The sequence below is a fragment of the Trichogramma pretiosum genome, unplaced genomic scaffold (assembly GCF_000599845.2).
Source record: "Trichogramma pretiosum strain Unisexual culture from Peru unplaced genomic scaffold, Tpre_2.0 scaffold12, whole genome shotgun sequence".
Taxonomy (NCBI): Eukaryota; Metazoa; Arthropoda; class Insecta; order Hymenoptera; family Trichogrammatidae; genus Trichogramma; species Trichogramma pretiosum.
The window spans coordinates 176,955-191,361 of record NW_019641690.1 but is presented as its reverse complement, the minus strand read 5'-3'; the positions used below and the strand labels follow the sequence as shown (position 1 = coordinate 191,361).

Here is a 14,407-nt window from a genome sequence, read left to right as displayed (position 1 = left end):
TCATCCGACCTCGGATTTGGATTCAGCATCCTCAAAAACCCATGTATGAATTTTTTCAGATTTTTTACCCTTTTCCAATTATTTGACCTTCAAATGACCTCTAAAATGAGCCAACCTTGAAAAACCGACCCCGGATTCGGATTCAGCGACCCCAAAAACATAAAGTCCACTAGGTCCGGTCGGTGGATTTGAAAATTTTTTTTTTTTTGTAGAGCTGTGTTATTAATCAAAAAAAGCATACATTACCATTGTTGCATTTTTTCGAAACTATAGCAGAGCTACCCTTACGAAAAAAAAACATTTCATTTTCAGTCTGTAACTTTCGCAATACTCAGCGCATTTTTACGTTCCTATAGTCCTAAATGAATGTTAAAGGGCTTAATTTTCATGATGATTACAAAAAAAAAACCGGAAAAGTATTTGTCATATTCAAAAAAAAATTGAAAAAAAATTTTTTAGCAAAAGTTTTGAAAAAAAATTTAAAAAACACAAAAAAAATTTTTTCCGACACATATTGCTAAAATCGCTTCTCCGCTTTCATTATTACAACAATCGACAAAAAATGCAATTGATTTAGATACAATTCAACAACTCTCCTTTCTTCTTCATAGAGGAAGCTTTGTGATGGGTCTAGTGTGGACTTTAGCCAATTGTTGTATCTCGTGTAAGTCGAGTATATATTCAGAAAACTAGATCGAATTTGCGACTGATGTCGGTATTTATGTGTGTCTGTCTGTGTAAATGTATGTATGTATGTATGTGGAACGAGTTTTCTCAATAATAGGATAGTGAATGTTATTGAAATAAATTGCATTTTTTGTCGATTGGGTTGAGGATGAAGACCGAAAGTTATTAAGATTTTCAAGTTTTTTTTGTGGAAATTTTTTTTAACACAGTTTAAGTGGTTTTTGGATTACATGAGTTGTAGTGATTTAAAAATAAGAGCAGCAAAAATTAGTGTTTTATTAGCATTTATAAATTAAAGTATAAGCGATAATTCTTTCACGAGGAAGCTCTTTGCCAATATATTTGCAGCGGAATTTTCACGATTTTGCTGGTAACCCACATACGTGCACACACATTCATACATACATACATACGGAAATTTATTGGAAATTTAATCTATTTTCCAAATATGTAAACCAAATTGTCGTACGATATCTGGTTCCAAAACACGTTTTCGAGCCTATTACAGATCTTCTCCACGGAGTAAGCAAAAAAAAAAGACTTGTGCGAAGGGCCAAAAGAAAAAATCTGATTCAATATCCCTCTGCAAGAGCGAATGAATCTCGGTAAATTTGTGGTGCAGTAATAATTCGATTTTTTTTCTCTACCTAATAGAAATTTTACGCTTTCATTCTCGTTTCCGTGCCACAGTACTCATTTCAATCAGGAATAAAATTCATTGGACGTCAAATTATACTTTTTATTCGCAAATTCAAGCAAAATTTATCCATCCATCATGCTATATCATAAGATACAATTTAAAAACAGCATTAGGATCACTCTTGGTAAAATATATACAATTATTTCATTTTGTCGTTGTAGAACGTTCAAATACATCACCATGAATGATGATGAGCTCGATACTGAAATCAAAAGCTAGTGCACGAGCGTTTGTTGAATCTCGTTATAAAATGAATACTAAGTAAACGGAGCTAATAAAAATTACATCCTCGAACAGCAACGCTTTCCTTTTCTTCGAAAAAGAGAGGCATAACGCCGCTCTTCGCTGTCTCTGCCATCCACTGCACGGAAAAGGGGGAATGGGCAAAGGCCGAAGAAAAAAATTCTTCACTACCACAGGAAACCTTATTCGCACACCACCAACACCGACCCCGGTAATGATGCCTTGAGGGGTCTCGCTCACTTCTGCTCTAGCACAAGCTCGCCAACTGATATTTTTATACTTACCTATACAAATATACGAGCACACTAAATATCGAAGCTTTTCACTGTCACATATATACTATATGAATGTACATGTTGCAAATATATGCATGAAATGATATATTTCAGCAACTTGCTTGACTGCCTGTACTAATAATAATGATAATGATTATTCTCGCGACCCAGAAGTGTATATATTTATATATATATAAGTATATATATACATCGGAAAAAAGTTAACAATAGCGAGAGACGAGCCGTCTTCTATTCAAAAAAATTTTCCTTTCTCTATCTCTTTTTGCGCTCAATTAGGTTAATGGAGAGGGCCTATCACGGATGTATTTTTTTCTCTATCTTTTTCGCGCGCATTTGTGACTTGCGACGACAGGAAGAGAAAAGGAACGAAATTGAAGCTTGAGACGAGCCGGAAAATATACTTTAGCCTAAAAAAATATCGGCCTATTACTGGTCTTGGTCATTTTTAAAATTAACCTTATGACCTGACAATTTAGCACGACAAACTGGGACACAATATACATCATTAAAATGATCAGAAATTACATTAAACGTATTTCAGATATACATTTGATTGTCCTTTATTTCCCTAATTGCTCAAAGTCTCGCTCTCGCCCCTTATCATCATTTGACTTACAATAAAAGAAAATCACTGTCCGATCTCGATAAGTTAATTCTAGATATTGTCACACGCGTCAGCTTTTTTCCCATTTCAATAACATGGGAAATTTAAAGAAAATGTAAATTAGAGTTTTAAACAACTTAAAATCGCTTAACCTTGGGATTAGCAACGGTTTTTACTTACTAGTAGACCCATTATGATTAAACAATACTTATGAGAACCCTCCGAACGGAATTTTGATAGTGCACACACGATATACTCAAAAAATGAAGAAAAACAGCATATTAGCGTGATTTTTCGATATTTTATAAAAAATAAGCGTGAATGATCATCTCAGATATGTTGACGTCAAAGTAGAAATCAAGACCTTTAATTTGATAGTAATAAAATCTATCTACGTTCATTAGAACCAAAGTTACAGGTGTTTGAAGTTCAATTGAAAAATCAGGTATCGAATCTGTGAACCGCTCAAAGTGAAATCGATACTTGAATTTTCAGAGAATCTTTGAATACCTATAACTTTGGTTCTAATGAACGTCGTTAGGTTTTGTTACTGTCAAATTAAAAGTCTTTATCTTTATCTAAGATGATCGTTTACGCTTATTTTTACTGTAAAATATCGAAAAACAACGCTTATATGCTGTTTTTCTCGAATTTTTGAGTATATCGTGTGTGCACAAACGAAATTCCGTTCAGAACGTTCCTGTAAGTATTGATTACTCATAATGGGTGTACCAGGAAGTGAAAACCGTCGCTACGCCCAAGGTTTAGCGATTTTAAGTGGTTTAAAACTTCAATTTACATTTTTTTTAAATTTCCCCATGTTATTTAAATGGGAAAAAGCTGACGCGTGTGGCTGTATCTAGTATTAACTTATTGAGGTTGGACAGTGATTTTCTTTCATTGTAAGGCAAATAATGAGCTTTCAAGATATGAGAGCGAGGATTTAAGCAATTCCGAAAATAACGGACAGTCTAATATACATTACTCAACAAAATTATCGCAATAAAAAATTTCATCGAAATTTTGTCGATTTTCAAATGCTTCTATCTTGGTCTATATTTATCGTATCGACACAATTTGTTTTTTGATTTCTTGGGAATCTTGTCCTCTTTAAATGCATGTATGGTTGATTCTCCTGAAGTCTGCTTTTTCGTGTACAGAAAATGAAAAAATGGTGAAAATTTTTTCTTCACATTGAACGGCGCAAACTAGTTTACCCTTTTTTAAACCATAAAATATGAATAATCATTGAATGCGGGGCCTTGAGATTTCGTTTCTAGAAAACTATGTCCAATTTTATGCTTAAAATTGACTATTTTCGGTTACGGAGGTGACACACACGGAGGTGGCAAATCGCTGCTTTGATCAACTAAGTATGAAGAATAAGAAACGCAAAAAATTTTCCGTACAACCCGAAATTCGGTCATGAAAAACGGCAAGGTATCATTCGTACACATGAAACTTGTACACAAATGCCAGTGTACAATTTTCATGGGTACGAATGATACCTTGCCTGAAAAACGAGTTTTTTGACGGTGCGAGCGGTTAAAAAGAATGATCATAGCTTGAGATATTCATTTCCACGGAGGTGACAGTTTTTTTGAAACACGTGAATTTTCCAATAGAATAATTATCGCTGCATAGCTAAAATGTACAATTTGAAGCCGCAACCTACACTAATGGAAAGCTGAGTCATAATACTTGACATTTACGTATCTAGGGACATCAAAAATGAGTTAGCGACTAAAACCAGGCGGTATATTTAAAATTATTCAGATGCATGATTAAAATCCGAGACATTTTTCAATTGTGTAGGAAAGTACTCGTTGAAAAGAGTACTTTGCGATGGTTTATGTTATATTTTTATAAACAAATTACTGTTAGTCCAGTCAAATTAGTTTTGAACGTGAAAAAATTCGCAACCGGCGTTTCTCACCGGGATTTGTTAGGGTTCGATGGTAGGAATAAAGTAATAACAAATGCCACAGTTGAGTCGATTGGAATTTCAACAATTGGGCCCTTTAAAATTAGGAAAATTGGTTTTTCGGCTACAGATTGAAAACCGTACATTTTATAAAAAAAAGTTTCAAGCGAAAGTTGTAGGTCCTTGCAAGACCTTCAATTTGACATATATAACATTGGAAATCGGTTCATTTGATTATCGAAAACGCCTCAATTGTCAATAACAACAAAAGGGACTTACAGACATCGCAAGAATATCTACGTGCTCTAAAATCAAAGATAATTACTTCTTATTTTGTAATCTATGATAAAAATATGTTATTTTACAAAAGTAGAAGTAGTTATCTTTGATTTGAGCCCACTTAGATATTCTTGCAATGTCTGTAAGTCCCTTTTGTTGTTATTGACAATTGAGGCGTTTTCGATAATCAAATGAACCGATTTCCAATGTTATATATGTCAAATTGAAGGTCTTGCAAGGACCTACAACTTTCGCTTGAAACTTTTTTTTATAAAATGTACGGTTTTCAATCTGTAGCCGAAAAACCAATTTTCCTAATTTTAAAGGGCCCAATTGTTGAAATTCCAATCGACTCAACTGTGGCATTTGTTATTACTTTATTCCTACCATCGAACCCTAACAAATCCCGGTGAGAAACGCCGGTTGCGAATTTTTTCACGTTTAACATAGAGTCAGATCTAACTGGACTGGACTATGTAGTGTGGTTACACATTTAAACAATCAATTTTTTTCAGTAATTTTTATTTTTGCGCTCGAATACTACTGGTAGTTCGATATTAACTCGAACCTAATCATAGTATACATGGATTTAAAGAGGCAAAGATTTCCAAGAAATCAAAAACCAAATTGTATCGATACGATAAATGTAGCCCAAGATAGAAGCATTTGAAAATCGACAAAATTTACATGAAATTTTTTGTTGCGATAATTTAGTTGAGTAGTGTATGTAGTTGACAAAAAACGAATCTGTTCCACTCTGAATCAATGAAATTGCTTGCGTTTATCTGTGTGTAAGGAATACAAATTTTCTCTTCAGCGGCGTTAATCGTTAATTATTAAGATGCACGGTTGGAAAGACATTTTTGATTAAAAGCTACATGAAGCGTAAGTTTGGCGATGAAAAGAAAAAATTTCACTCAAAGCTGCATATCTATCCTGGGTCTGTCAGAGATCCTGTGACGTACTGACGTGGTCGGACAAATGCGCGTGAACGCACGCGTTTTCAGGTTAAGGGCAGAAAAATACGTTCTCTAATTGTCTGTGATAACTCAGCTCGCGCAATAACGAGTCGAGCTCGTAAACATGATTTAGACTTTGTGTACACGTGTACGTGTATGGATCCTTTATAAGTATAACATACTACATAGCTGCGTGCACAAATCGACGAGAGTGATGTCCCACAATTATTGCTGTATAATGCATAAATGACTTCAGTTTGCTCACCCTTTCTTATTCAATGACGTAATATAATGATTAGAGCGTCACAATCACTCTCATTCTTAACTAACGAATTATACTGGTATAGTAGCATTAATGGAATTGTTGAAAATATATTTGCAACAGTAATTATATTATCACTCGTTATGGAACTGTTTCAAATTTTCACATTATCAAGTGAACTTTGATATTTTCTGCTGTAATTCATTAGCTTTAACTATACATTAAACTTTTAGATAATTCTGTAATTGATTTGTGTAGAAATTTATTTCTACGATTCTTTCATAAGCCAAAAAGTTCATACGTCCCCTAGTATAAATATTTACAAAATAATATAAAAGGGCTTAATAGAAAGATTTTATATAAAAAAATTGACTGGTGTAAGTTAGTACTTTTGATGAAAATTCGTTTGATTAACCGAGATTTTTAATCATGTTACTGTTATATACTATTTTTTCTTTTACTTCTTTAATTATCTTGTCAGCGTTTCCAAGCATGAAAAAACGAAATTGAGTTTGATGTGATGGACAAATTTTCAATTTCGTTTTTTGTTATTTTTTTGTACACATGCACGCTACTGCTCATCTTTTACGAAGCCGAAGAAAAAGAGAAAAAATGTTTCTCTTTTCACATACACTCACTACATACCGCAAAAAACTTAATGAATCTTTTCGACGTCTGTGTACACTACTTTGAGAGTACATTGTACGCACATATCTATGTAACTCATGAAAATTATTTCTTTTCTTATGCATATCCGTACACATTCAGAGATAATTTTTTTTCCAGTATGAAAGATGCTTAATTCGTATACATTGAAGATATAAAATAACTATATTTTTTTTATTGATACACAAAAATTCCATTGAATAATGTTACATTAAATAGTCCGACATTCCGATGGCCAGACGTATGGACAATAGAGTGTAAAATTCACAATTTTAAATGAGGATGAAAAGTAAAAAATGACGCTAGCATGCGCAATGCAGAAAATCGACGAATCGTGTTGAATTGAAGGTTGTTTATTATCTTTAATGAATATTGATGATTATGATGAATAATTACGGACGTAGAGCAAACACATAACGAAGCTCCATTTATATATGGTTTGCTCATTTGATCTGATTTTTTGATATTCAAACACCTTTGCCTTTCCATTCATTCGTTTCATTCAAGCTTTAATAAGGAATTATGAGATGCCTATGTATACTCTCTAGTGTACATTCAATATCTTTGTTTTACAAAATAAAAGTTATCTTATTAAAATCGTAAAAAATGGAAGTAACCAATGACAATGAGAACTCTGATGTTTTCATTCTCTCACTATTGTTCACAACAATAAATATCAAGATATACTAATTGTCATTTATGTACAATATTCAAAGTGAGGCTTCGCTGTCACGCGATGTTCATTGGTCATGCTTTTGGCGGCTATGCTCAGGATTTAACACTGCTTCTTCCAGCACGCCAGTTTCACGTATGTACGTGTGAAGGTACCTATACAGGTATGCAGTACATAGGCAATTAGTACGGCCAGCAGTAGGTGGCTCGATTAATTTTGATAATCACGAAATGGGGCAACAGCCATTAAAGCCTCTCGGTGTAGCGTCAAAATACGTTCAGTCTATCCCAGTGTACGTGTGGCGCCAATTCAGTATAATTTCGATGGATGGGTAAAAATTAACTCTGAGTCACTGCAGCTAATCGAATGACTTTTGCTGCAAAATGCTCCAAGTTTTCTCTTATATAGTTTTTTCATGTGTCACAACAAAGTTATCAACGTGCTAAGAAGCATTTCATTGACTCGAAAACAGTATTTTTCACAAATTCAATAGGAAACTTTTGTCTCCTCCTAGAGGAGACTTTATAATAGGCTTGAAAACAAGGGTTTGAGCCAAATGTCGTAAGACAATATGGTTCAAGTATTTGGAAACTACATTTAATTCTCAACAAATGTCTTTGTGTGTGTGTGTATGTGAATATATGGGCTATATCACGTCAATCGCAATAGTAAAAAAAATGAAATTGAAACAAAGTATGCACTTTATACATCAAAATACATCTTCTCATAAATTTTGGTGATGGTTGAAACGTTGCGATTTTTTAATATGCTCTCAAATGATTTATATTGTTTCAACCATCACCAAACTAATCGCTGGAGACGAGCATATTTATTTTTTGAGTTGTATTCTATTTTCCTCTTTTTCGATGAAATTTTATGTTGCGATAATTTTGTTGATTAGTGCATATATGAGTATATGAGTAAAAGAGTGTATGAGTGTATGTGCGTAGGTATGCTGGTATCTAACCAGCATAACTTTCGAACGGAGGCAGTATCGAGACGTCTTTGAATTACTTTTGTAGAATTTATTTGTTGCAACAAGATTCACCGTATTATTTATTGAAAGACTAATTTACTGTTTCACTTAAAAAAATTGAACTTACAAGTATATGATTTTTATTTTTGTTTCAGGATGGCATAGGCTCATTAAAAGTTATACCGGGAGGTATCGAGCTTCACGGCCAAGCTGCCATCCTCGATGCTTTGATTGCATCGAGCGTAAAATCACGGCGTGGAAGTAATCTTGTACTCGAGTCTTGGACTAATTTTACTGCCTCGGCGCGTAGCGACACTGGTCAAGTTCTAGCTAGATTTACACTGAGTGAGAAATTTAAAAATTATAAATTGCATCAGTAAAAAGCGAGCCAATTGATTACTAACAGATAACTGCTTATGTGTATGTTCATAGGTGAGGACAAAGTCGAATGTGTAGCAAAGGCCTTTCGAATAACCGATCCAAATGGGGAACTAATATTTTTGTCAAGCAACAATCGTGTTGTCGTGGGTGCAAAGAATCTCAAAGTTACAGGAGTTGGTGGTGCTGTTTTCGAAGGAAGTGTCCAAACTCCACTTGTCACTTCAGCAGCTGGACACGATTTAAAGTAAAACCACATAGTTGACTCCTTTAATAGTTTATACGACTTATTTCAGAAGCTTTGCATTTTTCACTGTTAAAAAGAATTTCACGTAGCTTACATTTTCGTTACGACATTTAAAAAATTTCCAATGTAATTTTGATTACTTGATATGCAAATCATAATACATAATTCTTAATTAAACGAACTTACCTTAAGTAAGTTCGATTTGAATTATACATAAATCCTTGTGCGAATGATTGATGTAGTACATCGTCAATTCGATGTTGACCACGAACATTCAGAGACCCAAAAAAACAAATGAATTCACCTTGCTTCATACCGCATAGCGATACAAAACATTCATATCATCAGAGATATGTAATCGCAAGAGATGTAGAGAGGGAAAATTTCAAATACAGGGAGGGTGCTAATCATTCACACAAGGATTTAGGTATAATTCAAATCGAACTTGACTTAAGGTAAGTTCGTTTGATTAACAATTTTTTTATACATCAATCCTTGTGCTCATGATTAATGTAGTTGTTTAGAGTAATAAATATCACATATTTATATCAGATAGCGATTACACAATTTATTCTTGAATACAGAAACGCAATATAAACTCAGAAACATTTTAAGATAAAATGGAAGCAATTAAATACTCATTATTAATAGCAATAGGCTTATGATAAAACTTAGCAAACACTGAGGACTTACCTGACCAGCCGGCAATACTTTTAATAACATCCAAACTAACGCCTTTACTAAACGCTTTGCTGGACGCATAAAAATTACAATCTTTCCAAGAAATTGGAAAAGCGTCGACTACAAATGCATTCGGATCTTTAAATCATGAACAAAAAATATCACATTTTCTATTAACTCTAGATGCAAATAAATAGATAGAAAAATTGCCAAATCTTTTCTCAATTTTACGAAAAGCAAAAGGAGAAAGCTCCCACTAGGTGTCAATACTAGTGACCCGTGATTGTGCATCAGCGACAATATACTCACGACTAGGAATATACGACGCAAATAACCCAATACGCCTTTTTTCTGCCCATTTCCAAATTTTCCTGGTTAACAAATTATATTTAGCGTAACGTGCACCCCCCATACGGTTAATATAAGAAAGTGCGATATTATCAATACGCAATAAAATTTCACAATTACTCATAGAATCCGGGAAAGCTTTCAAAGCGAGAAAAACAACAAGTTTCCCTGCGAATTTTCTCACTATTACACGAAGCGCCCCAACCCGATAGAGACGCATCAGTAAAAATCACAAGCTTAAAATCAAACTTATAAATAGGTTTAAAATATGTCAAAATATTTTGATTCCACCATTCAAGATCATCTACGGTAGCCTTTGACAAACGCATACTGCCATCATAAATTCTTAGTATATAACATGCCGTATTGAACACCCGGAAAAGCCGATACCAAAAGGCCTTGAAGCTGAGCATAATCTCTGATTGTATAACTTTTACTGAAATTCAATGCATTGAGCTTGTTTTTAATACTTAACTTTCTTTTCTCAGACAACTCAACATTATATTTAATAGAATCATTTGCTTAATCGCACCTATTTTCAACAATCTATTAAGCTCCTCAACAAGATTATTACTCTCAACAGCTGTCCACATTCGTTCCTTGGGAACAAAAGCTTGGCGCAACGGAACATCAAACACAATATCATAACCATGAACACAATTCAAAACAAAAACTTCGTCTGTAAACTTAAGCCAATGATCATAAAATGTTGCCAATCGCCCCGTAATTCTAACGCTTCTGATTTACATCGCGACGACGAAACCCATTTATTGGTTTCGAGAAGTTTTGCTTTGCAGATGGGAATTTCTTGAACGGTATTTTCTGATGCCCCTCTCGATAATTGCCGAACTGTTTCAAAGCACCTCGATGACTGTTAAAATGTTTAAAATTATTTTTAAAATTATTTTCTTTCCCTTTAATAAGAGCACAGCTCTTCTCATCATTTAAAGATTGTTTGATATTAACCGCCAAATCTTTTCCAAATATAAAATCATCACTTTTCATTGATTCGAAAATAGGCCTTAAATTACTTTTAATAATTGGTCGCGGGACCAACTCAAGGTGACGCTTGCCATCCTGCCATCTTGCCAACCAACATCAGATAGACCTGGGACCATCGTCGCCGTAGAGGATGGCCAGCGATAATTAAAGTACACTAAACATCTTATCTATCTCTCGAGCCATATCGGTATTTGCATAGTAGCTTCATTTATCATTTCGACGTGCCAGTGCTGAAAGATGCCGCTCCGCAAAGCAGAGCAGAAAGATGCCACTTAGGTGCTCGGTATTTCTGCGTTTGAAGCTTCAACTTTAACTATTATCTTTATTCCAGCTCTGAGGATTCTTGAAGAGCATTCAATTTTAGTTCTAAAACATGAAACATTAACATGATGTCATTTCAAACGCGCAAAAAACCATCCTTCAGAATATTGCACGGAAGAGGCATCTTTCAACACTGGCACGTCGATTTAATCTAATTCGTTTTTGTCATCGACATGGACTCGCATCCCTGAGAATCGAATCGTTGAGTCTGCATGCTTCTCATGCAGTGGAACCTCAAGCAATTAATTTGTATTTGTTAATAAATGATAATTTCAATATAACTTACATTTCTAATTTATTTCAACTAATTATTGTTTCCTTACTGATTTATTCAACCTCAAACAAATATCCTTACCTAACTTGAACAATATTTTTCAACAAATTAACGCATGGACTGACTCAATACACATCAACACGGAATTTAAGTCATAGTTTCTTAAATTGTCAAAGTTTCTGAAATCCACTCATGCATCTTTGATAATCCACTGATATAATATAGTTAAGGGGTTTTACGCATTATTTTATAGATTGGAATCGGCCACAAGATCGCTGGAGATTCGAGCTCCACAGAGGATAAACATCGAATCATCGGCGGGCGAGTTGAGTGCGAGCAGCCTCTCAGAACTACGCTTGACCAGTCGCGAAGGTTCCTTGAAGCTCGAAGCTCGTTCAGTGTATCTACGAGGTTTAGTTTCCAATGCAACGACAACATCGTCCTCTAGGAAGTCCGGATCTGCTAGTGGAAGCAGCAGTGCTACTCGCTCGGAAGGTGTTTCTGTTTATCAATTGTGCGCCTGCGAGGATGGAAAATTGTTTCTTGCGCCGCCTGATGCTCCCTGTCAAGCTGATCATAGTCTCTGCCACTGAGCGAGCTTTCAAGTATATTCATCGAATCCTGATCGTAATGTAGTATGACTGATTTTTTCAATAGGCTTGGGTGCAAAGAGTTAGAGTTTAGCCCATTAACGCTCAAAATTATGAAGTTTCGCTTTGCTTTACAATGCAATTTTTTTCAATGCTCTGGGCCTTAGAAAAATTTCGCAAACACAAATTTTGTCGTGAAACTTAATGCCTTTTCAGAATCTGGCCTTAGATTTAAGATGGTATACGTAGAGAAAAATTTATTGCAAAGACTCCTGGGCGAGTCAACTTCCTCGCGGACTAGTTGCAAACGATATTTTTCAACCCTGCTTGGGAGAAATTAGCTAAAACTTCAATGTACGTTTAAGCAAAAAAACCTGAACATTCAGTCACATTTTGAAGCAAAACGAAATTTCGTCGTCTTAAGCGTTAATAGGTTAATTTTCTACATTAAACGCTACTGTTCATTATTAGTCTTAATAATTGAAGTTAAATTGATTATTTATGATATACAAAAAGAATAAAAAAATCAGACATTTTGAATTGTAAAATTGCAACATCATGTCATACAAAATTAATAAGTGAGAATCCAGTCTCGATCCTGAATTCCATTCATGGTGATACGATCAATCTCTGTATATCAATGCGCTTTTTTAACATATAAGGTGAACATAATGAAAAATAAAAAAGTCGAATAAATATTATAGCTCACGTGTAAAAAGATGATCACTTTCATGAAAGATGCTTTTTCCATTTATAATATAAAAATGTAGATTTAGCGCAGTGGTTATAATTGTTATGTTTTACGTACGATAGTTTATAGTGTGTAAATTATTCGCTGTCATAGTAAACGTTATAATAACTGCTTCAATAAGCAATGATATTTATTTATATTTATATACAAACGTCAATTTTTCATACATTATTTTTTGGTTAATGAATGTATTATCATTACTATTATTATTGCATTATTTTGTAAATAATTCACGCTACATATGAGATATACAACCTGTTGCAACGGAAAAATAATCTAAAAACGTATTATTTATTGATTAATTTATCAAGTAGTAAGAAATTTGAAAGTACACTGTATATATGTCAACTGTCAATTAGACCGATTAATCGTACTGTTGATACAAAAACAAAATTTTACTTGATTCATTAAAAAATTATATTTAGTTCTTTTATAAGAAGCACCCAGTAAGTTAGTAAGGGTTTGACTTTTCAGGGAAAAATTCGTACACGAAATTTTAGAAATTATTAATTGTCTAAATAAGTAAAAATTATTGTATATTTATCAATAATACGTTATATTGACAAATGCTTCAAAGCTAGTACTTAATTAAAATATTAGTTTTATGCTATTAAATTGATAATTGATAACAAATTTATGACTAATTATTCATTCATGATTTTTAATGTATCAGTTCACGAAAATGCCTAAATTTATACTGAATCATTAGTATTTATATCGGTAACATCACGAATTTTCAGAGGAGACTACAAGAAAATGCATAAAATTGGTTAGGCATCGCTTGTTTTGCCTAAAAAAAAGTTTCGCATAAAGTTTTTAAGAATTTCCAACAATTTTAACGGCTCTGCACTTATGTCCGAAAATCATAGGCATATCTGCTTTTGCCTAGGAAAACTCGGGTTTTGCCTGTAACATACACGAAACTCCAAATAACCCTATACAATCTCTATAAAATGATGATTCTCATATATCTAATCATTTCTAAAATTTCGTGTACGAATTTTCCGCTGAAATAGACCCTCAATTCTCCCTTCGTTCATGATTTTGATTGAAAAATAATTATTTGTTGAACTATAAATATGTCCTCAGGAACTGAACCTTGAATGCCTACGTAAATTTATAAGTTTATAAAACGTAGTTTATCATATATTTAACACTTTCATATGTTTTATTTCGTCAAGGTGATAGTAGAAAACGTTCAAAATAAATATTTAAAAATAAGTCACGTTTTTTATGTGTTATTCATATGACTCTGCGGTCAATTTCTTGACGAAATGTATGTATCTAATTCTGATGAGGTGATCACTTATTGAAACCTTTTTTATTCATTTTAAGGCTTGTAAATTATAAATTGAATATTATGTGGCTACGTTTAAAAAAATATGCGCTGCAGACAAAAATTGCTACAGCAGCGGTGTATATCTTGTATATCAATAAAAAAATATTAATTATCGTTAACTTGCATTTATTATTGAATTATAAAGATGAAAGTTAGAATGCAAAGTAAAAAAATATTTTTATGCAAATAAAAACAGTGTTCAAAATA

At 33.5% G+C, this 14,407-nt stretch overlaps 1 protein-coding gene across 1 annotated transcript in view; it reads left to right on the top strand.

Moving 5' to 3' along the window:
* LOC106657934 (zeta-sarcoglycan) overlaps positions 1-12,400 on the top strand; it is a 30,163-nt gene extending 17,763 nt beyond the window's left edge. The window contains exons 3-5 of the mRNA XM_023461831.1: positions 8,425-8,614; positions 8,702-8,894; positions 11,774-12,400. Of these exons, the coding sequence (XP_023317599.1) occupies positions 8,425-8,614; positions 8,702-8,894; positions 11,774-12,113 (723 nt within the window). The 3' untranslated portion in view covers positions 12,114-12,400. The remainder of the gene's footprint in view (positions 1-8,424; positions 8,615-8,701; positions 8,895-11,773) is intronic.
* The last annotated feature ends 2,007 nt before the right edge of the window (positions 12,401-14,407 follow it).